The sequence below is a fragment of the Pogoniulus pusillus genome, chromosome 29, assembly GCF_015220805.1.
Source record: "Pogoniulus pusillus isolate bPogPus1 chromosome 29, bPogPus1.pri, whole genome shotgun sequence".
In the NCBI taxonomy this organism is placed as follows: Eukaryota; Metazoa; Chordata; class Aves; order Piciformes; family Lybiidae; genus Pogoniulus; species Pogoniulus pusillus.
Window position 1 is genome coordinate 11,750,548 of NC_087292.1, and position 19,287 is coordinate 11,769,834.

The window sequence follows — 19,287 nt, forward strand, 5'->3', positions numbered from 1 at the left end:
CTGCTGAGAATTTCATTCTCCAGGCATGGCTTCGTAGTCCATTGAGGAACTGAATTTCATTCTTCAGACAGGGGCTTATCCTAAGAGCCTTCCAGACATTAATCTTGAGAATATTTTGTGAAAAGAGAAGCATCTTTCACAGCAAGTGATTGTATAGATGATCACAGACCAGTCTACATTTTTTATCAGCAGTGAGGTAGAGATTTAACACTTATTGTTAGAATCACCCTCTGCTTTGCACAATGCAGAGAAACATGACAGCATTTTTTGAGATATAGCTGGCTATTTCACATAGCTGGAAAGGGACTTTTCATTTTCCTGAGCAATAAATAAATCACCATGCTTCTGGGGGAAGCATCTTCCCACAAGACAAAACTTTTTTCTAGATAGTAAGGCTTATAAGTACTAATGAACAAGTTACTATTTCTGTGAGCACCTTCTTGAGTATCCAGCCATATATTACAAAGCAGTAGGATACCTTCAAGCTTAGTAATAGATTCAGACATAGCTGTAGTGATTAGAAGGGAAAACAGCAGATTTGAAAAAGTTGACCTTGCAGAGCTAATAAGCTTGTGGCTAGCTGTGGCAAAATGACTTGGTCATTTTCCTCAGGACAGAGAAACTATTTTGCTTAGGCACAGAGGAAATCAGCTTTCAGTATCTTGGACTAAAAAGTGCAAAAATGTAATGCCTTCTCAGCACAAGACATTAGTCTTGTTCCTGTGCTGTGCGGTCTTCACAGAGAGACATGACCCTTTTTCAACAGATTTAAATATAATTTTGCCTCCACTGCTTTCTTTTGGGAGTTTAAACTGAGCCTGCTATACTGAATAGTCTTTCCCTATAATATTGCTAAATTTCCTTCCCAAGATTTAAGATGCTCAAACCATGCCCTACTTGGAGACGAAAAGAAAAATTCAATAGGCTTCTTAGTGGATAGACAAAGAATCATTTTAGTTATTTTCATAAGTGTATATGTTGTAAAATTTAAATTTATGTCATGTAATAAAAAACCCATCAGCCCAAGAGAAGTGGTTAACATGTACAGAAACAAGCCCAGACAACAAATACTTCACTTTCTGAAGCTACCTACGCTGGCACAGAATCCGATGAAGCAGTAGACAACGTAACACAACCATGAGCAAGCAATTCCTACCCCTATCTCACACAAATTGATTTAATTTGGTTCCATTTCATCCCTTTTTAGTAGTTCAGAGGCCCTCTGGAGGCTGCATTTCAAATTTAGCCAAAGGATTACAACATTTTAATTCCATAGCATGAAACATCTCCTATCACAGGCAGTTCCACAGAAAGCAATATACAGTGTTAAATGTTGTCTTAGGTCTTCAGTTTGCTGTCTGAAAGGTTAGCTCAAGGCCAAAAGGCTGCTCAGTCCTACATAAATCAAGCTGAATGTAGTCTCCTACAGTCACTCAACCCAGGATAAATATTCCCTTGTTAGAGACTGTAGAGGTTTACACACTGCAGAGGACTGTTTGAATTTTCCATATCAGACTGAACTCATGCAAGGGTTTTTCTGTGGGTAAGGTAAAAACACAGCACAAGACTAGTTACTCAAATTCTGTAGGACTTTCAGTTCCTATAAGTTATTCTAAATCTTCCTTTAAAAAATTGCACCTCTTAAGTCAGCATATGGAATTATGACATTCCCAAAAATCTAAACATGATAGATGGAGAAGTGTTTGCCAAGTGGCAGATGAGCATGCTTCACCATGAGAAATGGGCTCAGGCTACTACTACAGCCTAATGCCACTGCAGTGACAAGACTTGACCCTTCCTGTCTGGGTACAGATCTTTTCAGCCAGACAAAAATTCATGCAAAATGATGAAGTGCAACCAGCAGAAGCAAATTCATCAACCATTACAAATTTCACCCAAAGCAAATTCTATCTTTACTGTCATTAACACACAAACCAATCTGCTATACAAGTAAGCAAATTGTGTTCCTCGTTCTTTAAAAAGAAAAAAAAAAATTGCTATGTCTACCTAGACCACATTTATTAATACTTGAGTGCATGACAAAATTTTACATTTACAAGTTCAAACAAAAAAACTTTATTCATAGTTTGAAAAACACAGTGGCAGGAAAGAAATAACATTTACATTTGAATTGGATTATGATTTTTTTTAAACTTTCAACAACATATATCCCATTTCAATCTAGCATTTGTGTCTGAAAATGTCATCTGGGTTTTTTTTTTTGCTACATTTCTGCAGCTATTTTATACTATCATATTATATTGGCAGCCATTTTCCCTTTAGCATTTATAAAGCAGAGAAATGCACAGCTATTTCACATCAAGATACCTGCCTTCACAAAACATATTTCATAAAGGATATTCCACTGCATATTCTTGAAGTTTTGAGAAATCACTGTGTGCCATTTTGTGCATCAAGGCTCATAAAAGAGACTTCAGCCTTGAAACTGAGATCTCACTTCACATGTTACGTAACTACAACCTTCATTGCTCTCAGTAGTCCCCACATAACAGCTGTGGGAGCTGCAGTTCTGATTGCAGACCTTTCTTGTATTCTCCTCGAAAAGACTTCTGAAAACACTATTGGCATTTATTCTAACCAGCACCCTTTCCATAGAATTGGTGGTGCGTTCCGTACTCCACTGTCAACAACTATAAGTATCATTCTTGTACTTAGGCAGCAGTCCTAGAACAGTTCTTCAAACCTGAGAAAGCTGCAAAACCATTGCTCTCAGTCGTCCAACACTTTCCTAATATGCTCTTTTACATTACCTACACACATGTCCAGGGTCTATACAGGGAACTAGTTAACATCATCTGTGCTGATGAACTCCACTTCTTAACCACTTTGGTTAAGTGGAACAGAAAATAGTCCCAATATTGAGCAACAGAATACTTACAATGTACGTTCAACCTTTATCACTTTTATAGCATCAGCATAACTTCACTTACATGAGTAAGTCCAATAAAGAAGAGTACAACATGACTGCACCAAGTAGTAGAAGAAACAAAGCACAGGCGTATCACAGAATACAAAACAGAACAAGTACCTCTAAGTATTTTCCAATAAAAATCTGTTATTGTAGCTACATAATCTCTTTCTAGCAAGTGTTTTAATGCACAAGCTCAGAGAAGGCGAAAGGAAATGTATCTAAGAGAGACAATAACTGCATCATGTTATGGCTGCAAATACAGAAATATGAACTACTAACAAATACTCTAGTAAATTAGAATACCATTAGATGCTGGCATCCATCACTGCCTACAATAACCCTCAAGGGAAGCAAAATTGCTTGGGACTAAAAAAACATCCACTTGTTTTAAAATTTACAAGAGGCTCAGAAAAGTTTCACATGTATTTTACCTCAGAAACAACGTGCTACTTATTCTTCATAGCAACGATATTTTACATAGCATTCTGGGATTAAAATGTAATTTCAACAATAACATTTTCTGATGTTCTCCAAGGAAAAATTACTAGTTTCTTTCCTCTAAAAGGATTTAGATGGAATAACATCTGTGTTGAGATTATTGTGAATATGTTAAACTGACAGCAAGTCTCCAAGGGGCACTGCTCATTAATGTTCTGTGCATAAAATTAAAACTTGAAATATATTTTTCAATCCATTTTGAATCATTTAGGCAATTCTCATGCAAAGAAACTATTGTGCTGCAATAATATATTTGCAGAGTAGGATATGAAAGCTATTAAAACGTCCCAGACCCCCTGCCTTTCATGCAAAAGGAAAAAAGGCAACTCTTTCCGATTTGAAACATGCATGTGTTGAGACAAAGTACTTTCAAAGAACATGAAGAGTTTGATTTCCAGTTTATACAGCATAACAACATTCAAAATTAGGTCTTTTTCCTTCATCTTTAATCTATACTTTGCCTAGTTACTCCAGAATGTATCGGGGGAGATTTCTGGTTCAGCCTCAGCAACTACAAGAAATTTTTACACTGAGCAGCCTGGAAGTGGTGGCCATATTCCATGGCCTTGGAAGTGCAACAAGGCAGCATTTTACAAGCTCCCTGCAAGCAGAGCTCTGAAGTAGCCTCAGAGACAATGCTTGCTAATGAAGAATTTAAATGCAAACGTTCTCGCTCTCCCGTTTGAAAGGTACAAAACTCTTCCTGCCAGCAGCAGAAATAATTTGGAGTGCATGTATGCTTATTCCACCAAGTATAATACAAATATATGTGTACCTATCAGGTGTAATGTAAAGATGCATCTCATTTAAATCCTTAGTTTGAACAAAACAAAAACAAACAATGAATCTGTTAAAAAACAAATAAAACTCCAGGAATTTTTGAATGGCATGTAAATTAAATTAGAATTGTTCATGCCTTTCAAGCACAGAAATTTGCATAAAGCTGTAGCTGTGCCATTTATGAAGAGCAAAGAAAACATATTATTGTTGGGAAAACAGACATACCACTCACTGTTCCAAAGTCACTGGATGATTAGAGCCACAACAAGATGACAGTTCTAAATTTTGCTACAACATATAATGATTCTAACCAGGCCACTGGGTTCCTTTCCTAAATGGAAATTCACTAACTCCAATTAACATATTCTTGATGTGATAGACTTTCGCAGGTTTCTTTGGAATGACGCCAGAGTCTATAGTGTCAGTGAGACTGTGTACTTAAATCACAGCAATCATAACAAAGCAGTCTACCACTCAGGCTGCCGACATCTGAAATATTACTTAGAAACATTAACAAAAGACACAGAAGTTATGCTTGCAGTTTCCTCTGTTAGACTTCCACACTTAATATTGCACGTGAGCATGGAGCAGCAAGCACAGAACTGTCAGTACTAATTAATATTTTTTGGTAAACATTTTCCATGCAATTGAAAGAGCCCAAGCACAGATACACAAGGGGATATATCAAGACCTCAGCAAACAGCATCATTTTCAAAGGTCCTTGCATTGCTAACATTGGAGAGAACAGAAGCAAGCTCAGCATAGCTAAAAAAAAAATAAATAATGAGGCTGCTTTTCAAGTTTTCAGATGTCAGGATGGCAGTGCTTTGAACATGAAATGAGGCCTTCAGAAACAAAACCAGAGGAGATGAACTGGTAGACACCAGTTTACTTAAGAGACACGAGTATTCTCTCCTCCCTCACTGCTACTTATCGCCTAACAGTGCGGAGCATTTGTTCTGCTTTTCTGGCTATTGAACAGCCTAGTTGAAGCACTGACACTGGCTTCTACACAGCTGCCAGACATCCAGAAAGCTATAGAAATGTTTAGGACTCACTGGTTACATACTAGTCAGCAACAGAGCTCTGGGACAATTCCCCAAATCACTGGAAAGTTCTATTCACAGCATGTGGGTTCACTGCACTGCCTCAACTTCTCAGAAAACAGTACTTCCAAACTTCTATCTCAGCAGGACAATGTGCAATGGAAGTTGCAGGGCCCTCTATGCTATAGCTCTGCCTATGAAGAAAGAATGACTCTCCAATGCCCATCTCTTAATAAGAAAATGTATCTGTTATGTTTTGTTCAGAAGTGTTCAGAAATGTATACAATACAAACCTTCAAATGTTTGTCATCTTGGAAGCGTTTAGATCACAAATGTGAAAAAAAAAGTCATACTTTTTTGGTTGCATTGTTGCTTTCCCACTAAGGCATGGCTATGGCAGTTTCTGCAGCTGATGGTAAAGTTCACCATTAGAACATAAGATGAGACCAGTGTTGGACGAAGATTCTCCCAAGCACTTTTATGCTGCTACACACCCAGGTCCACCAAAATATGAGACAGTCTCCACAGGGTAAAGATCTCCTCCAAGCATTTAGGGACTGTCCTGCCCAATGACACTGTTGTGTGCTGCAGTGCCCCCAGACAGCTCTGCCTGCACTTACCTTGTGCATATGTAAAGCGGTAAAGTAGCAGTAGGGTTTTTACATCACCCCGTAATTCTCAGAGAGGATGCTCATGTTTTTTGGGGGAGGGTAAATGTCCAACCTGAACAATGCAGAGTTCTTTCTGAAGATTCAGATCTAATTGTGATTCTGTGATGAGTAATATAATACTTTATGGCATAAGAACTGGAAAATACAAAAAAACACACTCAAAATATCCTCTACAACAAACAATAAGTTTTTTCTTGAATATTTCTGCATGTTCCCTGATGAAAGGCAGAGGTCTCTAGTATCTACCAGCAAGAACAGTAAGTGCAGTAAAAGCTGCATAGTTGCTAAGTGATGGAATTGAGGTCTGGCCTATGACTGAAGCTTATAGAATAGATGGTTCAGAGTATTGTAAAAACAGACGGTATTTTATCCCGCATCTCTAGCACTTGAGCACAAGTGCCATTTAGAATCAGATTCAATAGGAGCAGAGAGGCTCATAAACACCACTTACAATTAGAGTCCAGAAAGAGAACAGGTTTGTCATTTTCAAAAAATTACAAAGATCATCATGCAGAAAAAGCGATTACTTATTAATTTGGACACTTCCCCATAAACAAGCAATATAAAATCCTTAACATTTTCCTATCAGGGCAGACACAAGATTCTCAGAAATCAAAAAAGTTAACTCAAACCCTGAAGGCCATGAATGACATTAACAAAGTCATCACTACATTATACAAAGCTTTTTGCAGCAGTACAGGTTTAAGATATCAACCCACACTAAATTGTCTATTTGAGCTCACAGATCACCTTTTCCTGTCTCCATTTTGTCTGCTGTCTTGATTGCAGAAGCACACCTGCTTGTGGAGCTGTTCTGTGAAACAGATTAAAACAGTGATCTTTCTCTTTCAGCAGTCTAAAGTCACTTTGGTTCCCTGACCTATTTCACAGAGCAGTACCACCTGCATTTGCCTCAACACAACATCCTAAGGCTCTAGTTTTGTAAAAACTCAGACCTAGCATAGTCATTCCACACTGCTCTTCTCCAAGCCCCCCTCATGCATTTGCTCATCATGTGCTGGTGGAAGCATTTGTACAGCTACACAGAAAACTCTGGATAAAGCATCTTGTTTTCCACTTGGTTAATTTTAATCCATACCAGCACCCCAGCCTGCATCAGAACACAGCACCACAAGCACTTTTACCATCTGCTAGAAGTGAGTACAGAGTCTGTAAAAAAAACAAGACTGAAACTATACATCCCCAGTGGCAGTGAGATGCCTGATGGAAGTGGACAGATATCTGAAACTGAAGATACTAATCTGCAACTCTAGAGTTGCATGCAGGCTGTAAATACTTGAAGAACAGTTGTGAGTTCTCAAAGAACACCCATTTGAGCAACAGCAGAACTACAGAGTACCTGAATAATTCCATATCACAAGAGGACAGGAGGCATTACAATAGTATTTGACATTAATCACATCCAGGTTAGAATTCACCTGCTTAGAAGACCTGAATGTTGCTTTGAAGCACCAAGTATTGAGACTTGATGCTATTCAAAATATGTATCTTGGATGAAACAGGATCCACTTCAGCATGTCATGCGAGGACAACTGCTGTTGCACATAGCTACAAGACCCACACTTGCAGCAAATCTACCTGTATCTCGAAGTTATTTAGTATAATTATTAGCTCATTAAAAGCCTATTCCACTACTTTTCTCATAGTGCAATTCTGTTCTGCGCTCATAAGAACATAGTAAGACCTAAAACTAGATAGTTGTTTACTGCATTCCCTCATCTGAAAAATAATTCAGTTAAGTACAAAAAACCACTGAACATTCTAAATCTTTATTTTCATGATAGCATGAAGTTTCATTCTCTCTTGACAAATGTGACCACAGTTTAAATCCTGACACATAGCAAACTATGAATTTGATTTCTTTCATTAACAGATTACTATTTTCACAGAAAGCATCAAGGCTGTAATAAGAGGGCTCCTGAGATAAATGTGACTAAGCAGCAGGAGTTAATTAAGTAGGACAATGAGTAGGCATTTATGGGTGTGATAGGAGACTCAGCTGATTTAATTGCTAGTCTAATTATCAATTACAGAATCAAGAAATGGCATCTAAGTGAAATACTCTATTTGCTGATAGTTTAATGATTTTAGAGGCCCAGAAGAGCAGTATTAATAGCTATTTTAGGATACAGAAGGAGGGGTTTTCTCTCCTTTTACTCAAATAGAAGTTCTCAGTGCAAAGATGACTAATATATGTATATGCAGTCTTCTCATATGCAAATACTTAGGGCCCTTAGATCCTTTGCCCTGTTAAAAAGAATAGAAAGCTAGCAATTAGGCATTCAAATGCACTACCTATAAAAGATTCAGATTAGGTCAAAACCTTTCTGCATTTATTTTTTAATAACTGTCCAACAGTGTGGAAAAATCACAATAACTATTTACAGTGTGTTTGCACAAGCCAGTTTCCAGACTGGGAGAAAGGGGTCAGGGAACTATTTAAACCCACAAGGGCAGAGAGCCAGTTGGCTACATTGCTCCTTGCAACATTTATAAAGCAACAGCAAGAAAATGAAGTTACCAAAAGATTTGATGGGGAGCCAAAAATATTAATATATAGGAACACAGTGAACTTTTTACAAGCTTTAATTATTTTTTGTGTTTTCCTGTGTAACCCATAAGGCATGTTGAGGTCTTTCTCAGGCAACATTTAACCAGGGTTAAAAAAGAGACCAGAAAGACACTGAATGTCACAAACCAATGTTATTTCCCATCACAATTTTGGCATACATCAAGAAGACCTAGGCACTGGAGATAGGTGATAACACTAGGCAACAGAAGCAAACACCCACCATAGCATGCTGGGGCTGAGCTTTGAACACATTAGCAAGCCAATACTTACCAGAATTGAAAACAAAACAAACAAAAAACAAGCACCAAACCTCACAAAACCAAACAAAACCTACGTGAAACCACCAACGGAAAAAACCCAACCCACAAACCACAACAGTGTCCTTCAACCATTCTGCACATCCATTGCAAACAATGGAAGACACTTCAAGTTTCTGGCTGCTGAACAACTCCCTCGTCCAGGTTTCAATTAGCCTCTTTAACAAGTCAGTATTATCCAAAAGGTCTCCAACTACTTGTTCTCTGCTAAGGGGAGTCTGTTCTAGTCTAGACAACACCTTTTCCTCTGAAATATGACTAATTCCTCAAGCAAGGTAACAGCTTTTCATCAGCTTAACCCAAACATGCTTTCCTACTGAATAACGTTTTGATAAACAAACACTCCGAAAACACGCCCAAAAAAGTGACGGCAAAATCAAGCACAATTCCCACATAGGGCTCTTTTAGTGTCGCACCTGAGAGATACCTTTACGGGGTCACCTCAGCAGGGTCACTGGCCGTGGGGGAAGAGACAGCAGGACGAGGAAGCGAAGGGAATCCATCGCCTCAGGTTGAGGACGTGGGGGGGAGGCAGCAGGACGAGGAGGCGAAGGGAATCCATCGCCTCAGGTTGAGGACGTGGGGGGGGAGGCAGCAGGACGAGGAGGCGAAGGGAATCCATCGCCTCAGGTTGAGGACGTGGGGGGGGAGGCAGCAGGACGAGGAGGCGAAGGGAATCCATCGCCTCAGGTCGAGGACGTGGGGGAAGAGACAGCAGGACGAGGAAGCGAAGGGAATCCATCGCCTCAGGTTGAGGACGTGGGGGGGGGGCAGCAGGACGAGGAGGCGCGCGCCCGTCCTTCCCGCCTTTTTGTAACCGCCTCCTCTGCCGTCGCCCCGCAACGCCGCGGCCCGGCCCCGCCGCGGGACATGGCGCAGCCGCGCACCAACCTGGCAGAGGCCTGTAACTTCGTAGCCCGGGACGCCTGCTGGTAATGAACCCCCAGCACCCTCTGTTGCTGCTTTCTGCCGGCTACCTTTTCTGTCCCGCCCAAGGCAGCCGCCCTGGCAGCTCAGCACCCGCTCTCAGGTGGGCAATGCTGACTAGTTTGTTCCTGGATTCATAGAATGGTTTAGGTTGGGAGGGACCTTGAAAGTGATCCAGTTTCAACCCATCTGCCATGGGCAGGGACACCTTCCACTGGACCAGGCTGCGCAAGGCCTTATCCAGCCTGGCACTGAATACCTTCAGGGAGGGGGCATTCACAACATCCCTTGGCAACCTGTTTAGTGCCTTGCCACCCTCAGTGTAAAGAATTTCTTCTTAATATCTAGTCTAAATCTGCTCTCCTCAAGCCTTAATCCATTCCCTCTCATCACTACAAGGCCTTGTTAAAAAATCCCTTCACAGCTTTCTTGAAGACCCCCTTAGGAAGGTCTCCATAAGGTCTGCTCAAAGCTGAACAGGCCCAGCTCTCAGCCTGTTACCGTACTGTAGGGGAGGCGCTCCAGTCCTCTGACCATCTTTGTGGTCCCTTCTCCAGAGCTGCTTCAGCAGCCCCATGGACCTCTTACGCTGGGGACCCCAGAAATGAGCACAGTACTGCAGATGGGGCCTCACAAGAGCTAAGGGGCAGAATCATTTCTTCCATCCTGTTGGTCACACTTCTTTTGATACACCCCAGGGCACAGCTGCCTTCTGGTCTGCCAGCACCCATTGCCAGCTCGTGGTGATTTTTCATCAACTGACAACCCCAAGTCCTTTTCCTCAAGACTGCTCTCAAGCCACTCCTCACCCAGCCTATATTTGTGCATGAGATTGCCCCAACCCAGTTGTAGCATGTTACACTTGGCCTTGTTGAACAGGCTCTTAAACCTGTTCAGATCCCTCTGGATTGTGTCCCTTGCCTCCAGCATGTCAACCAGCCCCCACAGCTTGTCATCTGCAAACTTGCTGCAGGTGAACTCAGTCCTACTGCTCATATCCTTGACATTTGCTTCACTTGTCGTTGCAAACACATGTGCTCATTCAGAAGCTGCCATCTGCAGAGAGCCTGAGGTTTTTAGTAGCCTCAGGAAGCTAAACAGTGATTATCAAGCCCAAAGCAGCCAGTGCTGCCCATCTGCACTAGCATTTCCCTTTGTCTTCCTACAGGGGAGTAGAACTGGGACAGAGCAGGGGGACAAAAGGCTATTTCTTCAGTCAATAGTCAAATAAAAGAGTCACAAAATTTATTGTTTGGGACTCTGAGCAACGTACTGTAGTTGCAGGTGTCCTTGCTCACTGCAGTGGGGTTGAACTAGATGACCTTGAAAGGTCCTTTTGAACCCAAACCATTCTATGATTCCATGAACATACACGTGAAAGGACATTGGATCTTACTTTGCAAGCTTATAAAAAATGTGTCAGCAAATTTGACATCCTGCAATTCCTAACAGAGACATAATTTGCAAGGAAGTGCACTCACACTTACTGTTCCAATTTCCAACCTATGAAAATATTTTCCCATTACCTCCTAGTCAGAGAATTGTTAACTCATTTGTAAACTGGCTACTTTGAGGTAAAGGTCTAAAGAGTCATGCTAAAGTTTTGTGCTTTGTGATGTTAGTAGTTGGGTTTGTGTTGTTTGGAGTCTTTTAAATGAAAGCTTTAATCTTAAATATTCCTCTGTTTATTTCAGGAAAAGATATGTTGAAAGTGAACTAGAAGCTGCAAAAAGATGGTCTCAAAAATGGGCATTCCTGTTAAGACATCCTGAGGAGGTAAAATTGAATGGTATATAAACCACACATGAAATGTGCACTAATTTATCTGGACACAAAATTGTGAGTGTACAGAAGATGAGAAAAGTACCGAGTATACTTTACTAAGCTAGGTTCTGGCATAACAAGTGCACTGCTTTTAAGTTGGATTTAAAGTTTCAGTTTTCCCCTAAATAAAATCCAGCAAGTGATCATTCATATGCTATCCATATCCTGATATATTTCTCTTGAGAAATATGACTCCCGGATGCACACTGATAGGAAAATATTTCCCCTTTATCTATCCATATGGTAGTTTAAAAATCTTGGGGAAAAGGTTCTAGCTAATTAAACTTCCAGTGGGGGGATTTACAACAAATGAAAATACTTGCAGTGATGTCTACTCTCAGTGATGTTTAGATATTGAAATGCTGTAGCACATAATGTTACATTTGGAATCTCAATGTTTTGTTGCTAAAGAATCAGACTGGTGCAGCCCCTGAGTAGTTTACAAATGCATTTCCTGTGGTTCTATAGAAGTACTTAATCTCTTCTAGGGTGTTTTGAAAATTCCTGTAGACATCCAAGTTACCACCTTTAAAATTCTGGTCCTCTAGGCTTCAGCATCCATTTTTGATGAGTATGGTCTGTTATGCATACCACCTCCGCACAGTACTAAAGCATCTACAGCTGAGAAGTTGACAAACATTGCTATTGTTGGTGAACATAAGTATTTAGCATTTATATGGATTTCTAGCCCTTTTTGGATCAGTGATGTAATTAAGTGTTGGAATCACTGAGCAATATTTAGCCTTACATCTGTAACTTACAAATACATCGCTTTCTGAAACAAATCATTACAGTAATTTCCAAACCACTATGATAAGTAGTCCTGTTTTAGAGGGAAAGAATAGGAATCAAGATATAATGAGGAGAACGGTGGAGATATCAGATATTACAGAATATTCCAAAAGATAGAGTCATTTTTTTAAATATTGATGTTTTGCTTTTAGTTGATTGGAGATGAAAAGAAGGAAAATACAAAGCCCAAGATACAGCTTCCAGAACATCTGCAGGTTCGACCTGTGACACCTGTGGAAAAATACATTAAGGTTAGAAAATTAGATTCTGAAGTTGCAATGCAGCAATATCTGTCTTAAGGAACCACACACAAGCCCTAAAAATCAGTTGTCTAGTAGAGGTGGGCCTTTAACTAAAGGTCAAAGTAAATTGTGTTTGCAACCCGAGCAATGCTTTAAATGGATTCAAGACAAGGAATTGCCCTTTGGGTATGGTTGTTAGTTCACAGAGCTTTCACTGTGCATAATCATCTTTCTGTAAAACACCTCGCCCATGCACTCCTCTGTGACATCTAGCAACAGAAGAGTCAGCTGTGCAGCTTGGTACAGCAGTGCTCACAAAGCCATTATTGACTACTGACCATTCATTGCTCAGATGTACGTATACCTGTCTTACTTCAAGGTTTATCACAATCTTAACTTCCAGTTAAGATACAGTAATTTTTTAAGCTGTATTTCACTCATCTTTTTGGCAGAAACAATGTCACTGTCCTCTTCAGCAGCACAAATTATTAACAGTTCTTAGGAGCCAATTCATAACATTTGATTTTATATTATATGATTTATACTCGTATATGCAGAGTCTAAAAGTCATCAAACAGCTGGAAATGAGAGTGGAATGTGAATGGTGGCTTGATTTATAAATATACAGTCTCAGAATCACCAGTGAACAGGATACAGGCGGCTAGATCAGTGACAATGGGAGAGGAACATATGTATAAAAAGCAAAATAGAATATGCCAACAAAAAGGAAGAAAGGAAGCTTAGTCCACTTAGAGAAGATTAAGGAAACAAAAGAGATTGGAAATTCTTACTTGCTGAACTAAGCTTTCTTTCAAAGGATTCTAAGGGTGGGGAGATGAAGGGAGGAAGTAGTAAAAGCTTTTACTGAGATTAAATTGAAACAAAAATTAAGAGCTAGTGCAGACTGTAGCAGAGAAATTAAATGGCAGTGTTTCTGCCATTAGGTCTCCCTGTTCTTCTGTTTTGTCTCAAGCCTCCAATTTTGGTCGAGTTCACCTCTGCTTCAGCACGGCTAGTCTGTATGTGTGTTAACAAATCGGGCAGTTATCTGCTGCTAAAGCAGTTTGCATAGCCTGCTGCATACTGAAACAGGGATCACAGTTTCAATTTCACTTCAGAATCTTTATTTGCTAAGAGAGATAAGGTTTAGATGTGACTTAGGTCACCCTTCATATATTTAGAGTGAAGTTTCTTAAGTCCTTATTCAGAGCTATGTATCTTCTTGCACATTTATGTTCATATAACAGTCATCATCTGTTCTTCTCTCTAGGTTAGATTAACAATTGCTTCTTCATAACCTCTTTGTAAGTGGGACATGATTCTTTCATTATCCTGCTCAGTGGGTGGCACTTTTGGCCATAAAATTATCTTTTCAGAGGAACTGCTCCACCTAAATATGATAAACATTTTCTAATCTTGGCAAAAGAATAAAGTGAAGCAACTCTGGCAAAAGAACTGAAACATTGTTCTCTTGCTGTGTATTTCTCTACTAAGTCCCCAGATGCTAAAATGATATAACGTGCCCAACTGAGATGATTCAGCCAAAGTAAGCACAGGAGTCAGTGAACAGAGACTGTTGGCTTTTGTTTTATTTCCTTTTTGGCTAGATTAGCTGCAGATTAACTTGATGCTTACCCATCTTTTAAATTAGAAAGAAGGTGGAACTAGTAAGTAGTTCTCTATTCAAAAGTCAACTCAGTCAATAGTATCTGTAGCATTTGGCCACAAAATTATTATCCTGTATCTGCATTGCTACCAAATACATTACAGCAAGTATAAAATTGGATTTCTCCTGTTCAGAGCAGTTAACTAGTTTTAAGGATTATTATTGCTACTTAATAAGGAAAAAAACTAAAGATGAAGAAAAAATTCTCCTAATGTAAAGCCCTCAGAAAGGTATAGAGCAAAACACACAGCTAACTAGTAACTTTGCTTTTTTATTTCCTGTTATACATACCAATGTAGACACTAAAAGGCTTCCATTTGTGTGTTTTTTTAGAAGGGTGGTAGAGGAAAGTTAGTTACTTCATTGGAATTTGGCTGCTTCTCTTTCCCTGTGCTTTCCTACAGATTGAGACCTAAATAATTCTAATGACTTTTTAAACTGTCTAGCCTGCATTATAAATCAAACTTGTGTGCAACTGGGGTATCTACTGAAGTTCTTACTTCCTTCCACTAATGTCAGTCTGTGTTCAGGATATTAATTCAGCATATTGCATTTAAACCCACTATTTTCTATTTTTTTTAAAGTTCTCATTTCCATTCACAATACAGCACAAAAAGGATCTTACATGACAGAAATACAATCAAAAACCTTTTAATCATTGAATTCTGCATGTTACTTCTACTTTAGGTGTTTCCATCTCCTCCAGTACCTAAGACTACCCAAGGGTTTATTGGCTGGAGATCAGCTGTTCCAGGGTTGGAACTTGAACGTGGATTTCAAATCCAGAGCTGCAAAGGTGCCTTTTCTAAGGATCTGAAGTGGCCATCTGAGCCCTCTGACTGACAGTAAGAAGTAACAAGTACAGAGATCCATTCACATCACTAAGTTAACATTCTGTAGCAGACTGTTGGACTATTAAACATTTATGCTTTAAAAAACATTTATGTAACATCTACAATCATTTTGGTAAAGCTTAAACATTTTCACGTTACTGATTTTTTTAAATCTACAGCATCCAAGCTGTTAACACTGCTTCAAGTTTACTTAGAAGTAACACTGAATAATCTCACATAAAAATCAGAGAGCAGGTACTACTTTTACCAGCATTACTAAGACTATGATTTTTAAATACTTCTTTAAAGTCTTTATAAAACATATTTTGTAATGACAGAGCACATTTTTATAATCATTTCCCCATGAAAGCCTCCATTCAAACTCAGTTTCACAGCAGCTTTTTCAGACATAAATACAGACTGCCACGTTCCTGACAATAGCACCCCACTGCTCATTCCCAATTCATCACTTACCAGTATTGGAATCTGTGTTTAGAATGAGTTTTCCATCAGCACTCTGAACTGGCCCACTACTGAGTTGCTCAAGTGCCTGTGCTAGCACAAAAGCATCTCTTGTACAGAAAGAGAGTGAGAAAAGGCAGAGAATACTAGCAGACATCAATTAAATTGGCTCAAGCTGCCATGGAACTGAATCTTTACATTTGGAAAGAAGCTTTCCTCATTAAAAAATAAACCACAAAACCAAACAGAAAACACCTGCAGAGCAAAGTAATTATTAGGCTTCATCATAGTGTGTCCACTTCAGCATAAACAAAACCCCAAACCCAGGTACATAAGAAGTATGGTTGAGGCATAATTATTAAGTACATTAATTTTTGTCTTGTGTGCACTTTGCAGGTAGTTTGGGTAGTTTCACACATAAGTAAGCAGCTCCCAGTGCTGCTGGGGCACAAAGCCACTTTCAAAAGTCATTTTTGATATCAAACCAGTTTTTTTTTCAAGTAGTTGATGAGAATGCAGATATGTTTATATTGCTTCAGGTTTTATTATACCAATATCTACACCGACCAGGACCAGTGAAAGTCTCAGAAACAGCAGGGGATTGAACTGGGAGTTACTGGTGTGGCTACCTCAGTGCTATATAGTGCAGTTTAACACTCAATTACTGACCTGAACACCTAACAGGAATTTTAGAATCTCAGGAGGAGACTCATTTACTTGTGGCAACTGTCTGCAGTATGTAGCTCTAGTTTGCTGTCATCTTTAAACTAGAAGACTAGAAGATTGTTTAAACAAATATCAGCCCCCAAGAAATCAACAGAAGCAGCTTCTTATAACTCCTTAAAGAGGAAGAGTTTCCTCTTTAATCCTGCTGCAAGATCCCCTGTTCTGAGACAATCAACTTCTTGAGTCAGCATGAAGTTCTTGGCTTTCATAGCAGTAGGTCAGCAGCAAGTGTTTGTTCTTTCCTTCTTTCTTTCTTCCCAAGCAATGACTCACAATGGTCAACATCCCACCTTTTTTTTTTTTTTACCTCCAGTTCCAAATGCCAACAAAATAATATTTTACTTCTTTCCATATTCTTTACAAATAATGGAGAAGTGACTCATATCCTTTGGAAATATTACCCAAGAGTGAGAATACATAGAAATAACTGCAGACACATTGCTTAAGAAACAGAATAACTTAGAATCAGACTCTGGAAATTTAAGCTAAATTGCAGTTTAGCTATTAGCTGTAACAAGTGAACAAGCAAGATAACTGTTAAGAACTACATTTTTAATCAGTGTGCTTTATCATTGCTACAGTGGTATCTCTATTTTAATCATACAATTCTTCAGTTTATTTTAAGTCCATGTATAGACTCTCTTATTCCTGTTTGATTTATAGGAAGAGGTATAGTAAAGATTAAAATGTAATTTAGTAGTGACAAAATTACTTTAATTTCAGACCAAATGCAAGAGGAGCTTCAAGACTAATTTTAAAATAAATGTTATATTACAGACCCAAAGCTGGCACCTAATGTGCAGTAGATATTTGCATAAAGTAAATTATAACTCCCTATGAGTCATAGTTTGATTCTGAAAACCAGACTAAATTATTTGTCCAGCATCTACTGCTGAACATTACTGAATCTTATTCCCCATGCCTGGATCTTAACTCTGCACTAACAGTAAGGGGGGGTTATTATTTCAGTCGTTTAAGGTTTAAGGTACCTTTACTTCAGGAAACTCTTTTTTCACTGTAGCCAGTTTTGGGGTGTGTAAGTACTATGTAAAACTGGAACTCATTCCTCTAGTATAAATCTGTCAGTTGTTAATTGATCCATGTATTCGGGGTTTTAGTGTTTGAGAACTTCAGAAACTATAAACCTATCTATTTCTCTTCATAAAACTTTGAGTTTGACCCTTTCTACCTGAAAATATTGTGTAGAGGTTGTGGATTTGCATCTGACAAAAGACTGCTACACTCACCTGCCCCAATTGCGAATCTAAAAGGCTGATACAGAAATATTAAATTGTCTTTTAATGTTTCAGGCCTGGCATTTAATTTGCAGAAATTAACCTATTTATTGGAGCCAAGTTGGGCACATAAATGTCACTGCACACTGTGAAATATCACACTATTTCCAAGGTCAGGACAGTGTTAGTAAACTCAATGTAGACACTGGGGAAATGCTTCAATACAGAATTAAATTGCTTCTAAAATGCTACAAAATTAAAGACAAATTTAATTCTATATAAAATCTTAGACCTCTGCTTGCATGCCAGTCATAGCAGAATGGGATGTTCCTAAGCATATTTAAAGTGTTATGCAGTTTGCTTTTAACCAAAACCAAAAGGCAAGGGTATTTAGATGTCTTCTATTCTTCAACCTAGATTTCATTTGGTGTAGTCTTCCATAAAGCTTTTGGTGGTCTAAGGCTCAAATTGGCAAGCTGGTACATGTATCACTTCCACTTTAGCAGACCAGACTTTCTCAGCAAACTGAAGCCATCTTCCCCTCTGGCTGTTGTTTCCAGATAAGCTGTTCTTTGGTTCCTTTAAAAGGCTCATTTTAAAAAGGAACTATGGATGATTCTTTCAGAATTGCATATGCAAAGATGTTACTGTATTTGACACAGTCACCATGGCAAGACATGAAAATAGGTCAGCCATACATCTTCTGCCACTGTGGGGGTGTGATGAAATAATAGTAGAGGCTTAGATGACAGCTGTATTTAAGTTTAAGAACTATGAAATCAGAATTGTCATTCTCACAAGCACTTGCTTTATAAACAACAAAATTGGGTGACAAAAACCTGGTGTGTTTTCCTTCACAATGTGTTCTTTTCTGTGCTGTTAGAATTGGCATAGAACTGGCACTTGCTATTTATAATTTAATTAATATAAGATTTTTTTTTGGGAGTGCAGCATTAAAAGATTATTTATCTAAAATATGTTTTGCACATAAAGATTTTTGATTAGATGATAGTGAAGTGGTGATTCTGAGTAGGTAGCACTAGTGCAGTTGCAGTGACCACATGAATGTTGCTGTACACTCTCAAGAAGCAAAATGAAAAGCAGCCCTGCATCTGCACAGCCAATTGGTGTAGCTACTGCAGAAGGTGTCTGCTTAGAGAATAAATGTTATCACTACTCTGCATGAGACATCTCTACAAATTTACATGCTGGGACCAACCCACTGCAGGCCTAAGTTTCTGCAGAAATTACTGTCACCAGTTCTGCTGTTAGCTACTCTGTCAGCCAGAAGTAACTTCAGTTCTGAGATTATTTGCCTTAAAAACCAGCAGAGATATATTTTATTCTTCTTTCCAGAGACCCGAGGCTCCCCATTCACACATCATTTCCCCCTTAAGTGAAGGATCCTCTGTGGTTTCTTTCACATTCTACAAAGTACCAAAGTGACAAGCAGTAGTCAAACATAGTCATTGGCAACAGAGCAGAAACCTCTACTCCCATGTGAAACCCAACTCAGGTCACTTCTTGCTTGTGTTGTATTTAGTTCCCCTTGAAACCATAAGTGTCAGTGAAGCAAGACAGATAAGGCCCACTCACAAGCTATTACCTTCTTCCTGACTCCTGTGGTTTTCACATCCTATCAAGTTGTTTTCTAACTAGTTGAAAGTATGTCAAACCATTTCATAGGACCATCATGTCATAAATCCAATTGTACTGGAAAGTGATACCCTTGTGCTGTGAAAC

General features: G+C 39.0%; 1 protein-coding gene across 1 annotated transcript; it reads left to right on the forward strand.

Annotated features, from left to right (window-relative positions):
- The first annotated feature begins 9,667 nt into the window (after positions 1–9,667).
- Positions 9,668–15,228, forward strand: CIMIP1 (ciliary microtubule inner protein 1). Its single transcript, XM_064167586.1, has 4 exons — positions 9,668–9,769; positions 11,459–11,540; positions 12,533–12,631; positions 14,976–15,228. Exons 1-4 carry the CDS (start codon positions 9,708–9,710, stop codon positions 15,129–15,131), a joined length of 399 nt encoding a protein of 132 aa, XP_064023656.1. The 5' UTR covers positions 9,668–9,707; the 3' UTR covers positions 15,132–15,228.
- Positions 15,229–19,287: the final 4,059 nt, after the last annotated feature.

Coding starts and splice junctions, on each gene's coding strand:
- CIMIP1 (XM_064167586.1), top strand. CDS start 9,708: ATGGCGCAGCCGCGCACCAACCTGGCAGAGGCCTGTAACTTCGTAGCC. Junction 11,541..12,532: donor TGTTAAGACATCCTGAGGAG/GTAAAATTGAAT, acceptor TTTTGCTTTTAG/TTGATTGGAGATGAAAAGAA. Junction 12,632..14,975: donor CTGTGGAAAAATACATTAAG/GTTAGAAAATTA, acceptor CTTCTACTTTAG/GTGTTTCCATCTCCTCCAGT.